Raw genomic sequence first — 14,946 nt, 5'->3', positions numbered from 1 at the left:
TAGATGCCAAAGTAGATTTCAGCCATGCCTGGAAGCATGCGTATTTGAACTAGGAGTGAACAAAAGCTTAACTTTGGGTGTGAGCTAGTTTCAGATTAAAGATTTGGCATGCTGTTCTTTGCCCCAGAGGATGCTATTCAAACAGATCGGTTCTGCTGTCAAAAGGTTAGCCAGATTCTTGATTGAATGATACTAGAGGCTCTGTGTTAATTAATGGTGGGAAAATGCCAGATCCTTTGATTGAAGGAAGTAGGTTGGCATGTAATTGTCTCACAGAAGATTTGAAACAATTTTGTTAATTCCCTGTATTCTGATTCATATTTGGATAATTTGTCCTTTCATCATTGCGAATGACATGAACAAATGTCCAGGAGGTACATCAACAGCAAAATTATAGAACAGCAAATGTACTTTGGGTGCCTGTAACAAGAAGGGGAAAAGTCATTATCCATCCTGAGGAAGAAGAAAACCCTTCCCCAGCATTTGACCAGTTCTTAGCCACAGGTGTTAACATTTTCAGCTTTCTGCCTTCATCTCCCTTAGAAGAGTTATCTGGTCTGGAAAACACTCCAGCTGTGCTGAGTCAGAAGAAAGACACCCATCAAATCACATGCAGCTGGATTTCAGTGCATGACCCTGGTGCTGACTGACTTAACACTGGCAGCAATTCGGGTCCTTGGAGCTCAGGTGATGCCTGTTGGCTTAGAGCATGCCTTTGCATGGAGTAAGGGGAAGGTGATCTGCATTAAATTAGAAAGTTTTGTTTAGTTGAGCTACTCAAAAATTGCAGTAAGAGACTTGTGTTCGTTGTAGCAACAGCTTGGGCTGTCTGTCTCTCACCATGGTTGCTTTAAAGTGAGTCTGACTGGAGTGGGGAGAGTACTGCGAGGCTGCTGCAGAAGGAAGGTAGGAAACAGTGCAGGGAAAGAGGGCTGTGTCAAATAATAAACTGTGAAGGAAGTGGTGCTTATGAGATGCCTGGTGGTTTTTCTAACTGGTTATCATTGCTTATCACTAAATAACAATATCCTAAGGCTGTATGTTTTCAACTGCTTTGTACTTCTTCAAGAGAAGTATCAGTGTGTTGGATGTATGTTTGAATATGGAATGAGAGATTTTTGAAATAGACTGTTGTGAGAAAAAATGAGCCTCTAAGCTCTTATGCTGTGTTGGTACTTAGAAGCAGGAGCTGCTCCTTCAAGACTGTTTTCTTCTTCAGTTGGTCCTGTGGGTAGCTAGACACTGTTCTGTGCAGCAAGTCGTGCTCTCCCTTGTCTGCTAAAGGTCAGTGTGTAACTAATTGGAGAGACCAAATCTCTTGCAGGTCTCTTTGCTTTTCTGAGGCATTTCTCCTGGGGCAGCATATTCCTTGCACTTATGAAAAAGAGAGAATAAAAGTATTATGTGTTTTGGGAAAGAGAATGCACTTAGATGAACAGTGGCAGAGGATCAGATTAGTGCATTGATTTGTACAATGCTGTGCCTTTAAATCTCTTATGGAAGAACCCCGTGACGAGTGTTGGAATCACAGCAACTTGGTTGTTGTCTTAAAGTTTATTACTTTCTAATAGCGTGAACGTAAGCATAGAAGGAAACAGCACTTTAAGCAGTCTCCTAGCAGTCTGGCTGCTAAACAGCCTCTGGCCATGTCCCCAGGCTCTTATGGATGGCAAGTGCATTGCCAGGTGCCTCTGGGTGAAGAAATGTCTTTCCAACTTACCGTCCAGCACATGTGACTTCAAGTGATGCCCCAGGTAGCATGCCTAGTGTTACCCTGGGACAAAGCACAGAAGCCCTGTGTGAACCTTCCTTTCAATCTTAATTCAGTAATGCAGTGATATCAGCTGATACTTGCATAACCAAATGCAGCCAAAGATGTCCCAGCCTGTTCGTGGGATGAAATCCTAGAACAGCGAGTAAAGGCAAAACCCTTAGTGTGCCACATTGTCAGATCTGGTGTCTTGCAAAGGTAGGTCTATCTGTGAGGCCGCAGGAATTGTTGCTTTGGGGAACTAATACTGTCCTTGTTCTAGTGGCTTCACCATATAACTATTGCTGCTCAGAGCAGCCCAGGGGCATGGTGTGTTCCGGGGGTCAAAAAAAAAAAAAATGTAGACAGCTGCTGTATCCCAGCTCTTTCTGTGACAGTTAATGAGGTATATTCATATTTCTTTTGAGAAGTACTCTGCACTTTTAATAATAGGAAGAGTGTTTGCAGTGCATTTAGTTGTGGGTTTGTGGGAGGTGAAGTGTTACATGAGAATGCATAATACTGTTAACTTCATTAAAGGCATGTTGATAATACAGTAACAGCAGTAACTTTGTTCTACTTCCCCTTAGAATCACAGAGTCATTTAGGTTGCAAAAGACCTTTGAGATCATAAATCCAACCATTAACCCAGGATTGCCAAATCCATCACTAAACCGTGTCCCTAAACACCACATCTATGTGTCTTTTTAAATACTTCCAGGGATGGTGATTCCACCACTTCCCTGGGCAGCCTGTTCCAATGCTTGACCACCCTTTCAGTGAAAAAAAAATAAATCCTAATATCCAATGTAAACCTCCCCTGGCACAGCTTGAGGCTGTTCCTTCTTGTCCTGTCACATCTGAGTGGAGCAGCAGGTCACTAACCTTTTCCTCCTGGACTGTGAGGACTTGGAAGACCAGTAATGAGTAGTAATCAGAGCACCATACCAGACAAGGGTGTTTGCTGGTAACATCCCTGACCCATGCCGCAGGGATGCAGCAGACTTCCCTATAGGTTGGATCTGGTCAGTCTGTCGGGCCCTCTGTTCCTTTAGAGTTGCTGATGACAGCCACCTTTCTTTTCTTCCTAGCAGAGCTGGTCATGATGCCTGGGGCTGGCTGACTCTCCCCTCTCTCTAGGCAACGCCTCCAGCCTGGATTAGCTTTTGTCTGTTACCATTTTCTTGGCCTTCAGGTTCCAGAGCTGTGCATCTATTGTGTAGGGGACCTGGGAAGGTGAAGTAGGTTGGAGGGTGATGTGCCTGCTTCCCTGAGTAGGGACCTGTTTCTATTCCTCCGTGTCACTCAGGACCCCTCCATATGCCTGGTGGCAAGTAGGTAGGGGAGCCTCTGTCTTGTGATGCAGACTGATGATGTCGGCTTCTTGTGTGCCTTTCTAGCAAGGCTGGAAATCAAGAGTGTTGCACATCTATAAAAAACTATTTTGAGAATTAAAGAAGCTTGTCTTAGAGGAATGGGCATTTGAATAAAGGTTGTTTGTGGGTTTTTCTGTCGTGTACAGAGATCATGAAATATTAGAATCCCTTATAGCTGAGAATATTGTATGTAGTTATATTGCCTTACTGTTTAAGGACCAAAAGTGAATTTCATAAGGTCAATAAGAGATCTGATGTCTGACCTCTAAAATAAGAATGGCTGTTGTCTTCTTTAAACACATGACATTGAAGAGCCAGCGGTTTATTCTCTTCTAGACTCAAAATCCCTTTGGGCCATTTCAGTTCTTATGTAAAGAGCTTTGACAGTCTGCCAGTTCATTATAATGATTATTCTCCAAGAACAATATGGCAAAATAATAACCATTTAAAATGTGACATACAGAAGCACATTTAGAAAACATCCGAAGACTGCAAGTAAAGCTAAGGGAAGCAGTGGGGAGCCCTGGTCAGACTGGGTTGTGAGGGGTGCAGGTGGGAATGAGAGATGAAAAGAACATTAAGCAAGGAAACTCTGAGCCCACTGGCACAGAACTGATGCAGCTACCCCAGCAAGTTTTCTCCACATCCTACAGTGCACACAGAGTACAATTCAGTACCAGAGGTGAAAAATAATAATACAAGAAAAGCCTAAAGGTAGCAACAAAAGTCTGAAAAACTAAGAAAAAGAAGTGTTGCTAGTATACCAGAAAGTGAAACTTTGTTGAGGCCCTCCACAAAGTACAAGAGACCACACTCAACTGGGATGCAAGGTTTTGGAGTGTTTGGGCTTTTTCCTTCCCCCTGATGCATTAAATTTCCACCTAGAACAAAATGTACCTGGTTTATCAAGTTGTTTAGAGATCAGCCCGAGAATGCAATTCTTTCTCCTTTACTTTCAACTTTATTCCTTTCAGCCCTTACTTAGGAGGTTTAGTGTGTGTGCTGGGCTTTAAACACCTAATAACATCTGAAGGAGTCCTGCAAAGGATTGGTGAGCGTTGCTTGTCCTGACCTAGTCTGGAAAAAGGGTGTGATTCTGTTAATACCGGGGTTAAATCCCCAAACCCCTTTGTAGCCACCAGCAGGTTTTGCAGCAGGCCTGTGTGGAAGCTGCAGCAAATAGTTGCGCGTCTCTGGCCGTAGCCATTCTCTTCTCTCTGTGCTGAGCAGCCAGGGTACTTCTGCAATTAGATATACAGGCCAACATCTTGCCTTCCTAAGAAATCTGAATTGTGCACTTCCTAGGCCAAAATGCATTTTCTGGAGATTTTTGGCTCATTCTTGTAAGAAGTTACTGACCTCAGTTGCACAGAGGCAGTTAAGCACATTGTTGAATTTTTAATACCCTTGTAGTACCTCCTTTTCCTCTCTCCTTCCAGCAGGCATTCTGAGGGAGTCTGCCGAGGCAGTATAAAAACCAATACTGCAGAAAAGCAATATTGTCAGGTTGTGACTCTAGTGATGAGGTTCCCTCTCAGCAGATGCCAGGGCCAGACATCACTACCTCTAATTTTCTGTGATGAGTTGAGAGAAAATGGCAAGCAATACCTATGAAGAGGTCGTTGTTATAGCTGGCAGTGGGTTACAGTTCAACTAATGTAATTCTAGTCTAGTGGCTCTTGCTTCTTGCTAACTTATTATTTATTGACAGGGGTTTTTCATGTGAGGAATTAAGAGTCTAAGAAAAGCAGAGCTCTTATACATGTTAAACAGAAAAATGTCAGTACTGAAAATGTACTTTCATTCTCATGTTCCACCTTACCAAATGTTCTGGCTATCAACATATTGGGACTTCCTGGGGAATGTTCTTTTTTCCTGGAGTGTTGGGAACGAGCCTTGCTCAAAGCAGGTGTGACCTTCAAGTGAGAAATTTACTGTTTGAATTAGGGTGGAATCCGTGGAGAAGCTGGATAAATACTTATCCGTCTCTCCTTGCAGTGGGATTTTATAAGGAAGAGCATCTCAAAAGCTTTTAGCAATTTAAAAGCATATGTTGCTTAAGAAATCACCAGTGGAATGTGTTCCAAAGTCCCTTGCATTTGATGCCCAAAACTACTTAGAAGTTTTCAACTTCAGTTAGGATTGAAATTCCTTAAAATGCAAGTAGTTAGACTGTACTTGCACACATAGGCTTGGCAGTACTTTAGTCTTATTCTCTAATGACATTCAGATGACTTAGGTACCTTAGCACAGCAAATTAATTATTTGTTTCTGCCAGAAATTTTCTACTTACAGGCTAATCTGCAAATAATGCGATTGTACAGGTAGGTAGTCTTGATGTTGTTTCTGGGTCAATTTTGTGACTTTGTATTGGACGAGCATTTTTGAACTGCTGAATTCTCATTAACAGAATTTCCCATTTATCTTTCATTCTGAGCCGTGCTTCTGGTTTTATTTTTATATTTAATATTTTATTTAATATTTAATGTTTATTTATTATTTATTAATATATTGTTATTTCAATAGATGTGATTTTTGTTATATATTTTAATTATATATATAAATTTATATAAAAACAAAAACTGTTATTATTTAATAGCATGTTGTTTCAGTCACTTTGGAGATTCCTGCATTGTCCTTGTGGGTAAACTGTGCAAGGAGTTCTTACAAATACACATGATTTTGATCTGAAATATTGACTGCTGGCTTGTTACTGAAATGCCTGTTTTATGATAAGCAAAGCATGGCTGTAGCACCAGTGGAAGGAACGACATTTTCATTTCAATGGAGCTGGGGAATTGGATTGTGCTGACAATCACTTAAGGAGTTTAAAAACTGGTGTCAACTGTAAAGCAAAATCAAGTAGGTATTTCTTTAAGACAAGCTTTCATTTTCTGTAGATGTAAAAATGTTTTGTAGGTTGACTTTTTTTTATTATTATTTTTGTAGCAGAATAATTCAGCTGCCTCCAATTTCATGCAGCTGTCATTTGATAGCTAGTTGTCAGAGCTACATTAGTGAAACATGTAAGTCCTGCAGCTCTGCTTCAGCTGCTCAGCCAGATTGTTTTAAAGTCCCATGGAAGGTGTGTTGAACATTGATTCATGCTGGAGCAGACTGAGGGAGAGATGTCTTCCTAGCACACCAATGGCTCAGGCTGAGTTGGGAGCAGAGGCTGGGAGCTTGCAGAGCTCAAGCTTTCTCCACTTGGTTCAGGGAGACCTGCTGCACCAGCCATGGGCAACTTTCAGCTTGAGCTACCAAAACTCTGGGTAGACTTGTTTCCTATCATATCAGTTAGTGCTGAGGCTTCTGAGGCGATCAGGGCAATTTTGCCTATAGTCTTTTATTGAAAAATGCAAATTAATTTTGCAAACTCCGATCAAATAATTTCAGGAGATGAATTTTAACTGGAAAAGTTTTGAAGTAATTCTGAAATGTTTAATTCCGTGTGGTGCAAGATGATATATTTGATTAAAAAACAGTTCTCCCCATCTCCAGGAATACTCAGTCATTTATTTCAAGCAATTTACAAAACCTTTTTATGCTGTCTGGCACTCAGCTCTTAAACCGGGTGATGAAGCCTGCATCTGTAGCTGTGCTTTTGTAGTAGTATTATCTGTGACTCGGTGGCAGGTTCCCCACTCAGGCTTCGGGAAAATGGTCCAGGTGCCCCACGTGGTTGGGTGGGAGTGTAAGCTGGGTGTGAGGCTGCTGGGATTCATTAGATAAAATTATGCACAAGTTTTCTTTGAGCATCTAAATACTGTTTTGGGCAGACATAAAGATGTGTTGAGACTGGTCACACTGAAATGATTTGGTTGGCATTTCAAATTAATTAAGTACACTAGCTTTGCAAGGTGAGAATCTAAAATGCTTGATCTAGTTATTATATGTAGATAAAAAGTGAGACATGGAGTTTGTTTTGCTGCTTTGTATTACAAATGTAATTCCTGAAATAGCTTCTTTTGAACGAGTGGGCCACCACAGTCACTAGGAAGTGGTAATGCATTGGCAGTGAACAGCCACCTTATCTAATAAATGTTTACATGCCATCAAGTATACAAACATTTGATTGCTTACAATTCAGAGCTTTTCTTTTGCAGTCATTGGTCTCAATTTTTCCATTACATTTTCTCATTTTCTTTTCTAGCTTTACTCACAGACAAACCTCCAAAGCCATTGTTCCCCATGGAGAACCAGCCAACAGTTATCGATGTCCAGCTGGGTAAGTCCCCTTCTGGGAATAACAGATCCTAAACTTCCATTCTGGTAGCAGATGGGAAAAATTGAAAATGGTAAGAAAGGTTTAGTGGTACTGTCATTACATGCAAATCAATTTGCAACTTCTCATTTATAACTGTAGAATTTACTGCCGTGGCAATTTAAAGGAATGAACTTGTGTAACATCAGGGGATGGCAGTACTAATTGGTTAGATTGGGTGTTAGATAAAAAGCACTGCTGCTCTTTTTAATATATGATTGATAGAGTAATATTTGTTTAGATGGGTGCTGTATTGATCAATTGATGTTCATCCTATCTAAGACAAATGTTCTCATAATAAAGTGCTGATTCATTTAAAAGTTAATGTAAATCAGTGCATTTTCAGGTTGTTTTGAATGTTTACCGGAAATGGTTTTTGACTAAAATGCTTGTATGCTTTTCTCACTCCTATTATATATTCTTCTGTGAATGCACATCTCCAAATCTCAGCTGGCAGCCTGTATTTTCTCTCATGTCAAGAAACACTAATGTTAGAGAGTTCTTCTAACTCTGGGGAACTGTGGGGCATCTTGGTGCTGAAAGAAGTCCTTGGCTTTGAAGTCCCAGAGGTGGTTTTTTCCATGATTTGAAAACAGATTTCTAATTTGGAGAGGGAGAACTGGAGTTCTTTTTGAGGACTCTGGTGCCATGAGCTTAAATTAGAAGAGATACGTTGCAGATGTGGATTATTTGCTTTGTGCTGAAGTGGTGGCGTTTTCTTCCTTGAGCCTCGCTCTCTTCTTCCTTTTATACCAAAGCTGGCTAGGGTTCAGTGGTGGAGTGGTGTTTAAAGGCAAGGAGGCTCAGAATGAAACATTTTAAGTGGGCTGATAATATTGTGGTAAAGCTGTTTGGTTTTGTGAAAGCCTACAGGGTCCTACTTGAGCTGAGTACAAAGGCACATCCTTGTTCTTAAACCAGGTGCCTAACAATTTCAGTGGAGCACTTAAGATGCTATGAAGTATTCAAAAATGGGGCTTGAATCCTTGAATGTGGTTATTGGATCGTGATGAGAATAGGAATCATTTGTGACCTCACCTAATCAAAAAGATTAGCTTTCTCTCATATACCTGAATTGACTCAGGAGTCTGTAAGGGCTTGCGTGAAGGAAGACCGGAGTGGATCTGGGAGGCAGCCAGTGCCAGGTGAATTCTGCAAGCAGGGGCATATGTGTGTATTCAGGTTCCCCTTCACAGGACTCATGGCTGTAGCTGAGCAGAAATTGGCTGTAAAAGGGGGAGACACAAAATGGGTCTGAAGCCGTAGTCAAAAGCTCACCAGAATTAACAGCAAAACACAGTCATTGAAGTTTGGATCAGCCCAAAAGGCTGAATTCAGTCTCCTGGTCCAGCTTCTTAAAATTCAATGGTTTCCTTTGGGAGCAAACTATCCCTGCATACATCTATGTAATAAAGGCACACAAAGACTACGCGTCTTTGTTTACTGAATTTTTATTCCATCTTCATTTTCTCTTCCAAGTTCCCCTGTTCCATCAGGACTCTGTTGGTTTTGCACTGAATTTCTTCTTTTTTCTGTGTGAAAACATTTTGTTCTGACTGATTAAAAAGAGGTTTGATTTAAAAAAAAAATGAAAACAAACCAACGCCCTCTTCTCCTTGGAGGTATGGCTCAGTAATAGGATTTTGGAATATCTCTAGAGAGAAATACAAATCTTGCATCTTTATATGCTGGAATGTAATCCATTAGTTGTCCCGTAAGATCAGGGAATTTACATATGGTGCTTTTTTTTTTTTTTTTTTTCCTGTTATTTAGTGAGTTTGGTTATTGTCACTAAACCATGCTCATATTATGCATAAAAGATTAATGCATATGAAAGAACCTGAATTTATTTCTTTAACGTACAATGAAGTTCATTGATTTCCCTCTTCAATTTAAATGGCAAATAGAGCTAGAAAATTCTTAGGGAGTGCCTTCATCTTGTGGAGGCCACCTGCAGCTTTGGGCTGGGAGACTCTGCTGACCTTTGCAACGTGCTGCAGACCCTCACTGAGCAAGAAAGGGAATCATTTGATCGCAGCAAAGTAAAGGAGGAGAAAGTTATATGTGAGGTCATCTGCTGAAGTACTTTTCTCAAATCTTGCTAAGCTCATAGGAGTTTTGAACAAGTGACATGCTTCAGTATTTCATTAGAAATCAAGGCACAGTTTTGGTGTTTTACAGGGCCTTTAGCCCAGGGACTCAAATCACCCAATATGCATGCTTTTTCAGTGGTTGTGCAAGTATGAACATGCCATTAAACTACAAAAGAAACAGAGTTTAATCCATCTACTTGTTCTGCAGAGATTATTCTAGATTTCTATTGGAAAACTAATCTTTAAAGAAATAGCTGTCTTTGCTTTATAAGCAGAGGAGATTAATAATTATTTACTGTCTTTATCCTTAATGATTAGCACAATGCAATGCAAAATCTTCCTAGAACACTAGGCAGTGGCCTAACTGTTTAGCAGCTTATTTGACCTGATTGCAGACTTCAGTATTCACCTTTTGGCTTTCAGCTTTTATAAGAAGATTCACATGAAAATAGGTATGCACAGTTCTTATTGACAGTGGATAAAAGAGTTCCTTCAGGCTTCAAACATGGTCCAGAGCCTGCCTTGTTCTTCTCAAGGAGCATGAATGTACTTTTTGCTTTTTTCCATTTTCGTTTGGAATGTGACACAGATCAAAACCAACCCTGTCAAGGTTAGAGAGAAGCAGAAACTGGAATTTGCTTCTTTCTTGTTTTCAGTATTTGCTTGTGCTGGAGAAACAGAACCAGAGAGAGGAGGGTTGACAGGAGGACAAAAGAGCATCCCAGAGGACTAGAAAAATAGTCCAAAACAATTTCACTGTCTCAGATGCCTTACCAAGTCAGATAATCACTTCATCTCTGGGCCTACCTAGAAAATGACAGATTTTTTTGTTGCTCATTTGCTGCTCCCTTTTCATGGAGAGAAAAAAAAAAAAAGAAAAAGAAACAAGAACCCACAACATAAAAAAAAAAAAAAAAAACCAAAAAAAAACACAAAAAACCAAACAAAAAACCCCCACCCTTTTAATTTGGTTTTGTAGCTCTTCACATTGGGGTCAGTGTAATAACAATTCTTCATTGCAGCACATCTAATCTTATTATATCTTGATTTTAAAAAATAATGCTTATTTATACTATATAGTATATGTTTTTGCAAATATATGACATTAATCTGATAATGTTCTTCCTGGAAAAAGATATCCCTGAGTTGTCTTCATGACATTAAAATCATGTCTGATAGTATAAGCCAAAATACATACAGATCTTCTGCCCAGGAGATGACGTGGCTTTAGCAGGAGGTCCTTAAGATTGCATTTGAAGAATTTTATGCCATAATTCTGTACTCTGTTTGTAAAATGTGACTGTCTCCATGTAAAGCTCTGAACATGAATTTATTAAAGGTTATGCCACTGTCATTCAAAGTAGTTGTTCAAAGACACCTTTTTTTTAGAGCAGGAACTTGCTGTTGCTTTCATTGACCGTATAAACCTAAGCATGTATATGGATTGTTCATATCAAATCCCTGAAGTTAGAGAACTCCTTCCGTGATTTAGAAAAGTAAAGATCAAAACCTTTGTCAGAATTCTTGAGGCTGTAGTGCAGTAAGTTTTAAAAATCTATTATCTGTTTTCACATACAGCTCTTCTGACAGTAAGTGGAGCATGCTGTGCTGTAAGTTTTAAGATGACATGTTGGTACATCACTCTGCTGATTTCTTAATTTATTTTTAAAATACTTCTCTGGCTAACTTTGTTCACTCTTAGTGCTTTGAGACCATGGAAAGGAAGATAACTGATCCTTTGTGTTTTGATTACATAATTACAGAGTAGGTTTCTTCTCTGAACTAGCTCCTTTACACAATTCTGGTAGCATCAACGAGCCAAAATCTGACTGATACATCAGTACTGTGAGTTACTGCACTGCCAGCTCTTAGCTGATGTAAAAGCAGCATGACGGGAACATAAGCATTTGCGGAAGAAAGGAAGCACGGTTGTGCTCAGCTGATTCTTGGCTGGACAGTGACCTGTAAGGATCTTGTAGGAGCTATATCTACCTAGTCTATGTATATGCAGCTCTGAGTTGTCTAGCTTGCAACATGGCTGCTATTTTACAGTTGTGTGTTCCACAGAGTATCAAAAAAGCTAAAAATACAATATCAAAATAGTAGCTGTCTGTTAATTCTGTACCATGTATTACAGTGACTGCAATGTTAAGTTTGTCTTTTCCTTATGAATGAGTTAGTTGAGACTGGAATGAATGTTTGCATGTTTGTGTCTATATTAATTGAATATATAATTTATGTATCATTTGCTTTTTGACTAAGTACTGGTTTTGTTTTCAGGCATTTGCATAAGAAATGTAGCAGGAGTCTTAGAAAACAAAACAAGAAACATCTATGTTAATTCATTTTCTGAACAGGAAAAATGTCAAGGGGCTTAACTCACTTTTGTCATAGTAGTTTCTCTGCTTCTAAAGATGCTGAGAAAAGGAAACACATAGTTTATGAGGATTGTCATATTTCCTAATAGCTGACCTCTTCAGAAAGATTTTGTTTCTAGAAGATTTAACAGTGCAATTCCTTGGGACTAGTTATTAAGCAGATCAATAGAGCTACTGTAAAACAAGTGCTAGGGAATATACAAAGTTACATCTGCTGACAGGTATGGGAATAGAATAAAAATAGTTTTTAAAAAAGCCTTTTTGTTTGAAGCACTGGCTGGAAGGAGTCATTTGGGAAGTGAAAAGCACACCGATACTCTTCCATGGTCAGGCCTCTGACTATTGTGCATGTGCCTTTTGATTTGCTCTTTCATTAAATGGTCACATATGATGACTACCAAGGAATGTAGCAGGTACATATGCAAAGCAGATATCTTAGACGTTGGTAGCTACATGCTGCCCTCCTGCCTGCCTTTCCCTCAGCTCCCACCAGGTATTCTCCAGCCTAGGGCTTAGCAGGGGCTCCCAGATGGAGATCTGGGTTTCTGTGACCTCGGCCAAATCCAGAACTCTGCGCCTCTTTCCCTGTGCTACTCCTGCTCTCTGCTCAGCTGGGGCAGCACAGAAGAGGCAGAGCTTGAGGAATCAGAGGTGACCTGATCCAAACGGCCCCTGAGCAAGCAAAGAGGTTGAATTGGGAGAAAGATGGATCTGAGACCCAGAAGTGATGTCTGAGGAGGACAAAATTAAAGCTTAGAGGGTAAGGAGGAGACAGGGCTGCAGATACTTTTGAAAAAAATAAAAATAAAAATTTTCCCTTCCCTGCTTTTTGCATTGAGATTTGGAGCTCTTGTCACTCTGTGTGAAATGTGGTGACAGACTACATACACATTTGCAAGGAGTTCTCAGAGCCCAGTGGGAACGAGACGTGGGCAAAGCAGTGTGCTGGGCTTCCGCAGCTGATGTCCGAGTGGCCACAGAATATGTTCAGACTGACTCTTCTGAAAGCTTATAGCCTGATCAGACTCTAGAGGATTTTCCTGGGGGTGTCTTGTATAGAGACTATTTGCCATCAAATGGGACATTGCTTCTCTTAGGGTGAAAAGGAGGAGACAGAAGGAAGGAAATATCTTTTTTTTTTTTCCCTCCCCATTCTCTTCAGTCATTCTGTGAGAATGTCTGACATTTTTGATGTAGATCCCCCTTCCTGCCTTCCAAAATTAAAAAGCTCTAATTAAGGTAATTAACTAATATCTCAGCTTTGATTTCACCTAACAGATCAATCAGTACAAAATTATAAGCACATGAAACCAGAGCCTTATGAAGAACAGCCTTGACAGGAGGTGGTATTACCTGTAAGTACGCTGTATTTCTTTTGGTTGAGAAATACAATAAGAGTCGGCAATACCACTTTTTTTTTCTGTTGAATCCAGCTTTTCAGGATACGACTCCTTTTCCTGTCAGAAGGCTCTGTAAATATTATTAAAAGTGACAGTACTTTGAGTAGTGGCTTATGCCCCATCCAAGGTTAAATTGTGCACGGAGTGCCCTGCAGAGAGGAGACTGAAAGCTGTCCACAGAGACGTAGTTGGTCTTTCCCTGTGCCAGGACTGAGTGTGGGATGAGTGACAGTCTTGCCCCAGACCTGCCTTACTCTGGGTGGAAGAACCCCTACCCCCATACCAGGGATCTAGGTCTGTGTGCACTGAATAGCAGAGCAGAGGGAGGTGGGACTAAAGGTGGAGAAGGCATGTGGTTAGTGTCCTCTCCACCCCAATGCAAGCAAAAACTCGATCCTCTCCATCCCCAGTTCTCCCCACGCTGCACCTTCCTCTCACAGCGTTGTCCCCTGTGCACTGTTGTCTGGAGGAGCAAGCTGGTACCTTCACTGTTGTCTCCTCCACACCTTCTTCCAGCCATCCAGGGCTTTCCCCTGCACCCACGGAGTTCCCCTTTCTTCCCACAGGAGACCAACCCTCATACACTATTCCCTTTCCTTCAAGAGGTTACAGTCTCACTGCATAAATAACGCTGGACTCGATGCTGGAAAATCATTTTCTCCCAGCAGTGCAGGCTGTAATACCAAAAGCTTCATGCTCCTGCACAGAAATACACATGAAGGAGCATTTTTCACTAGGAAATAAAGAGAATCCAGGGGTATATTCTTTAGGACCTGCCTTCCTCTGCAACGCAAGAGATGCAGCTCCACAGCTATTTCAGCCATACGTGCCTGTATGAAAGGAGGCAGGATTTGCATCTATTACAATCATTTTGTACTAATCTGCAGGGAATATTAGAGACAAATTGTCTGACATTTAGATTTAGAAGTAGTTCCCTAAATACCCTAAGTGTATTACCGCTAATGCTTTGATGCTAATTTGGTACGTTGTTAATATCCCTGCTTCTCTCAGGGATAATGGTAAAATGCTGTACTTCAGAGACTTGTGGCTGGGATCTGTTGTTGAGCTGGTGTAAATCCATAGTTGTTTTGCCTTTTGTGTGGTTAATCCAGATTTACATCTGTGAAGTAGAGAAAAGTTTATTGGCACACTTCTTTCTTTTATTCTAATGGACTTGGAAATACAAGGCCAGACATCTATGCTGAACTTGGCTAAAGGATCTCTTGCTTGGTTTCTAGATTTGCAGCATTTGACTTGTGTCTGAGAAACGGGCACGAGTTTGTTTCTGCAGAAGTAAAGTTCAGCCCACGGGACAGAAAGTAGAAAAGATGATCTTAAGTGGAGAGCAAGGGATTAGGGCTGTTGATAAGAGCTGTGGGGTTTTTTTGTTCTGCTATAGTTCTCCTGACCTTGACCAGGATTTTTTCCTCGGGGACCTTGTCTTTTGGTTTCTAAGCCAGACTGCAAACACAGAGACATTCTACTGCACAGTCCACAGACATATGCTATTGTGCATCGAAAGTCAGGCAATATTAATGTTCCAGAAAAGAGAACCACAGGGCAAAGTTTGCACCATTTTCCGTGCTTGTTAGAAACACTGTCACTGGAAGGAATTCATGTTCTGCCATTTTACATTCTCTCTATAGTGTTTGTCATATGAATGAGTTATTAGGCTGTGAATGCCT

The 14,946-nt window shown here is 40.6% G+C and overlaps 1 protein-coding gene across 9 annotated transcripts in view; it reads left to right on the top strand.

Moving 5' to 3' along the window:
- Nucleotides 1–14,946, top strand: part of IL1RAPL2 (interleukin 1 receptor accessory protein like 2) — a 495,600-nt gene that overhangs the window by 356,866 nt on the left and 123,788 nt on the right. For all 9 annotated transcript variants that reach the window (XM_080365714.1, XM_080365715.1, XM_080365716.1 and 6 more), the window contains one exon: nt 7,280–7,354. In XM_080365714.1, the coding sequence (XP_080221840.1) occupies nt 7,280–7,354 (75 nt within the window). The remainder of the gene's footprint in view (nt 1–7,279; nt 7,355–14,946) is intronic.

Source organism: Falco punctatus, assembly GCF_963210335.1.
Source record: "Falco punctatus genome assembly, chromosome: 15".
In the NCBI taxonomy this organism is placed as follows: Eukaryota; Metazoa; Chordata; class Aves; order Falconiformes; family Falconidae; genus Falco; species Falco punctatus.
The sequence above is the reverse complement of the archived record's forward strand: the minus strand, read 5'-3'. Positions and strand labels throughout refer to the sequence as shown.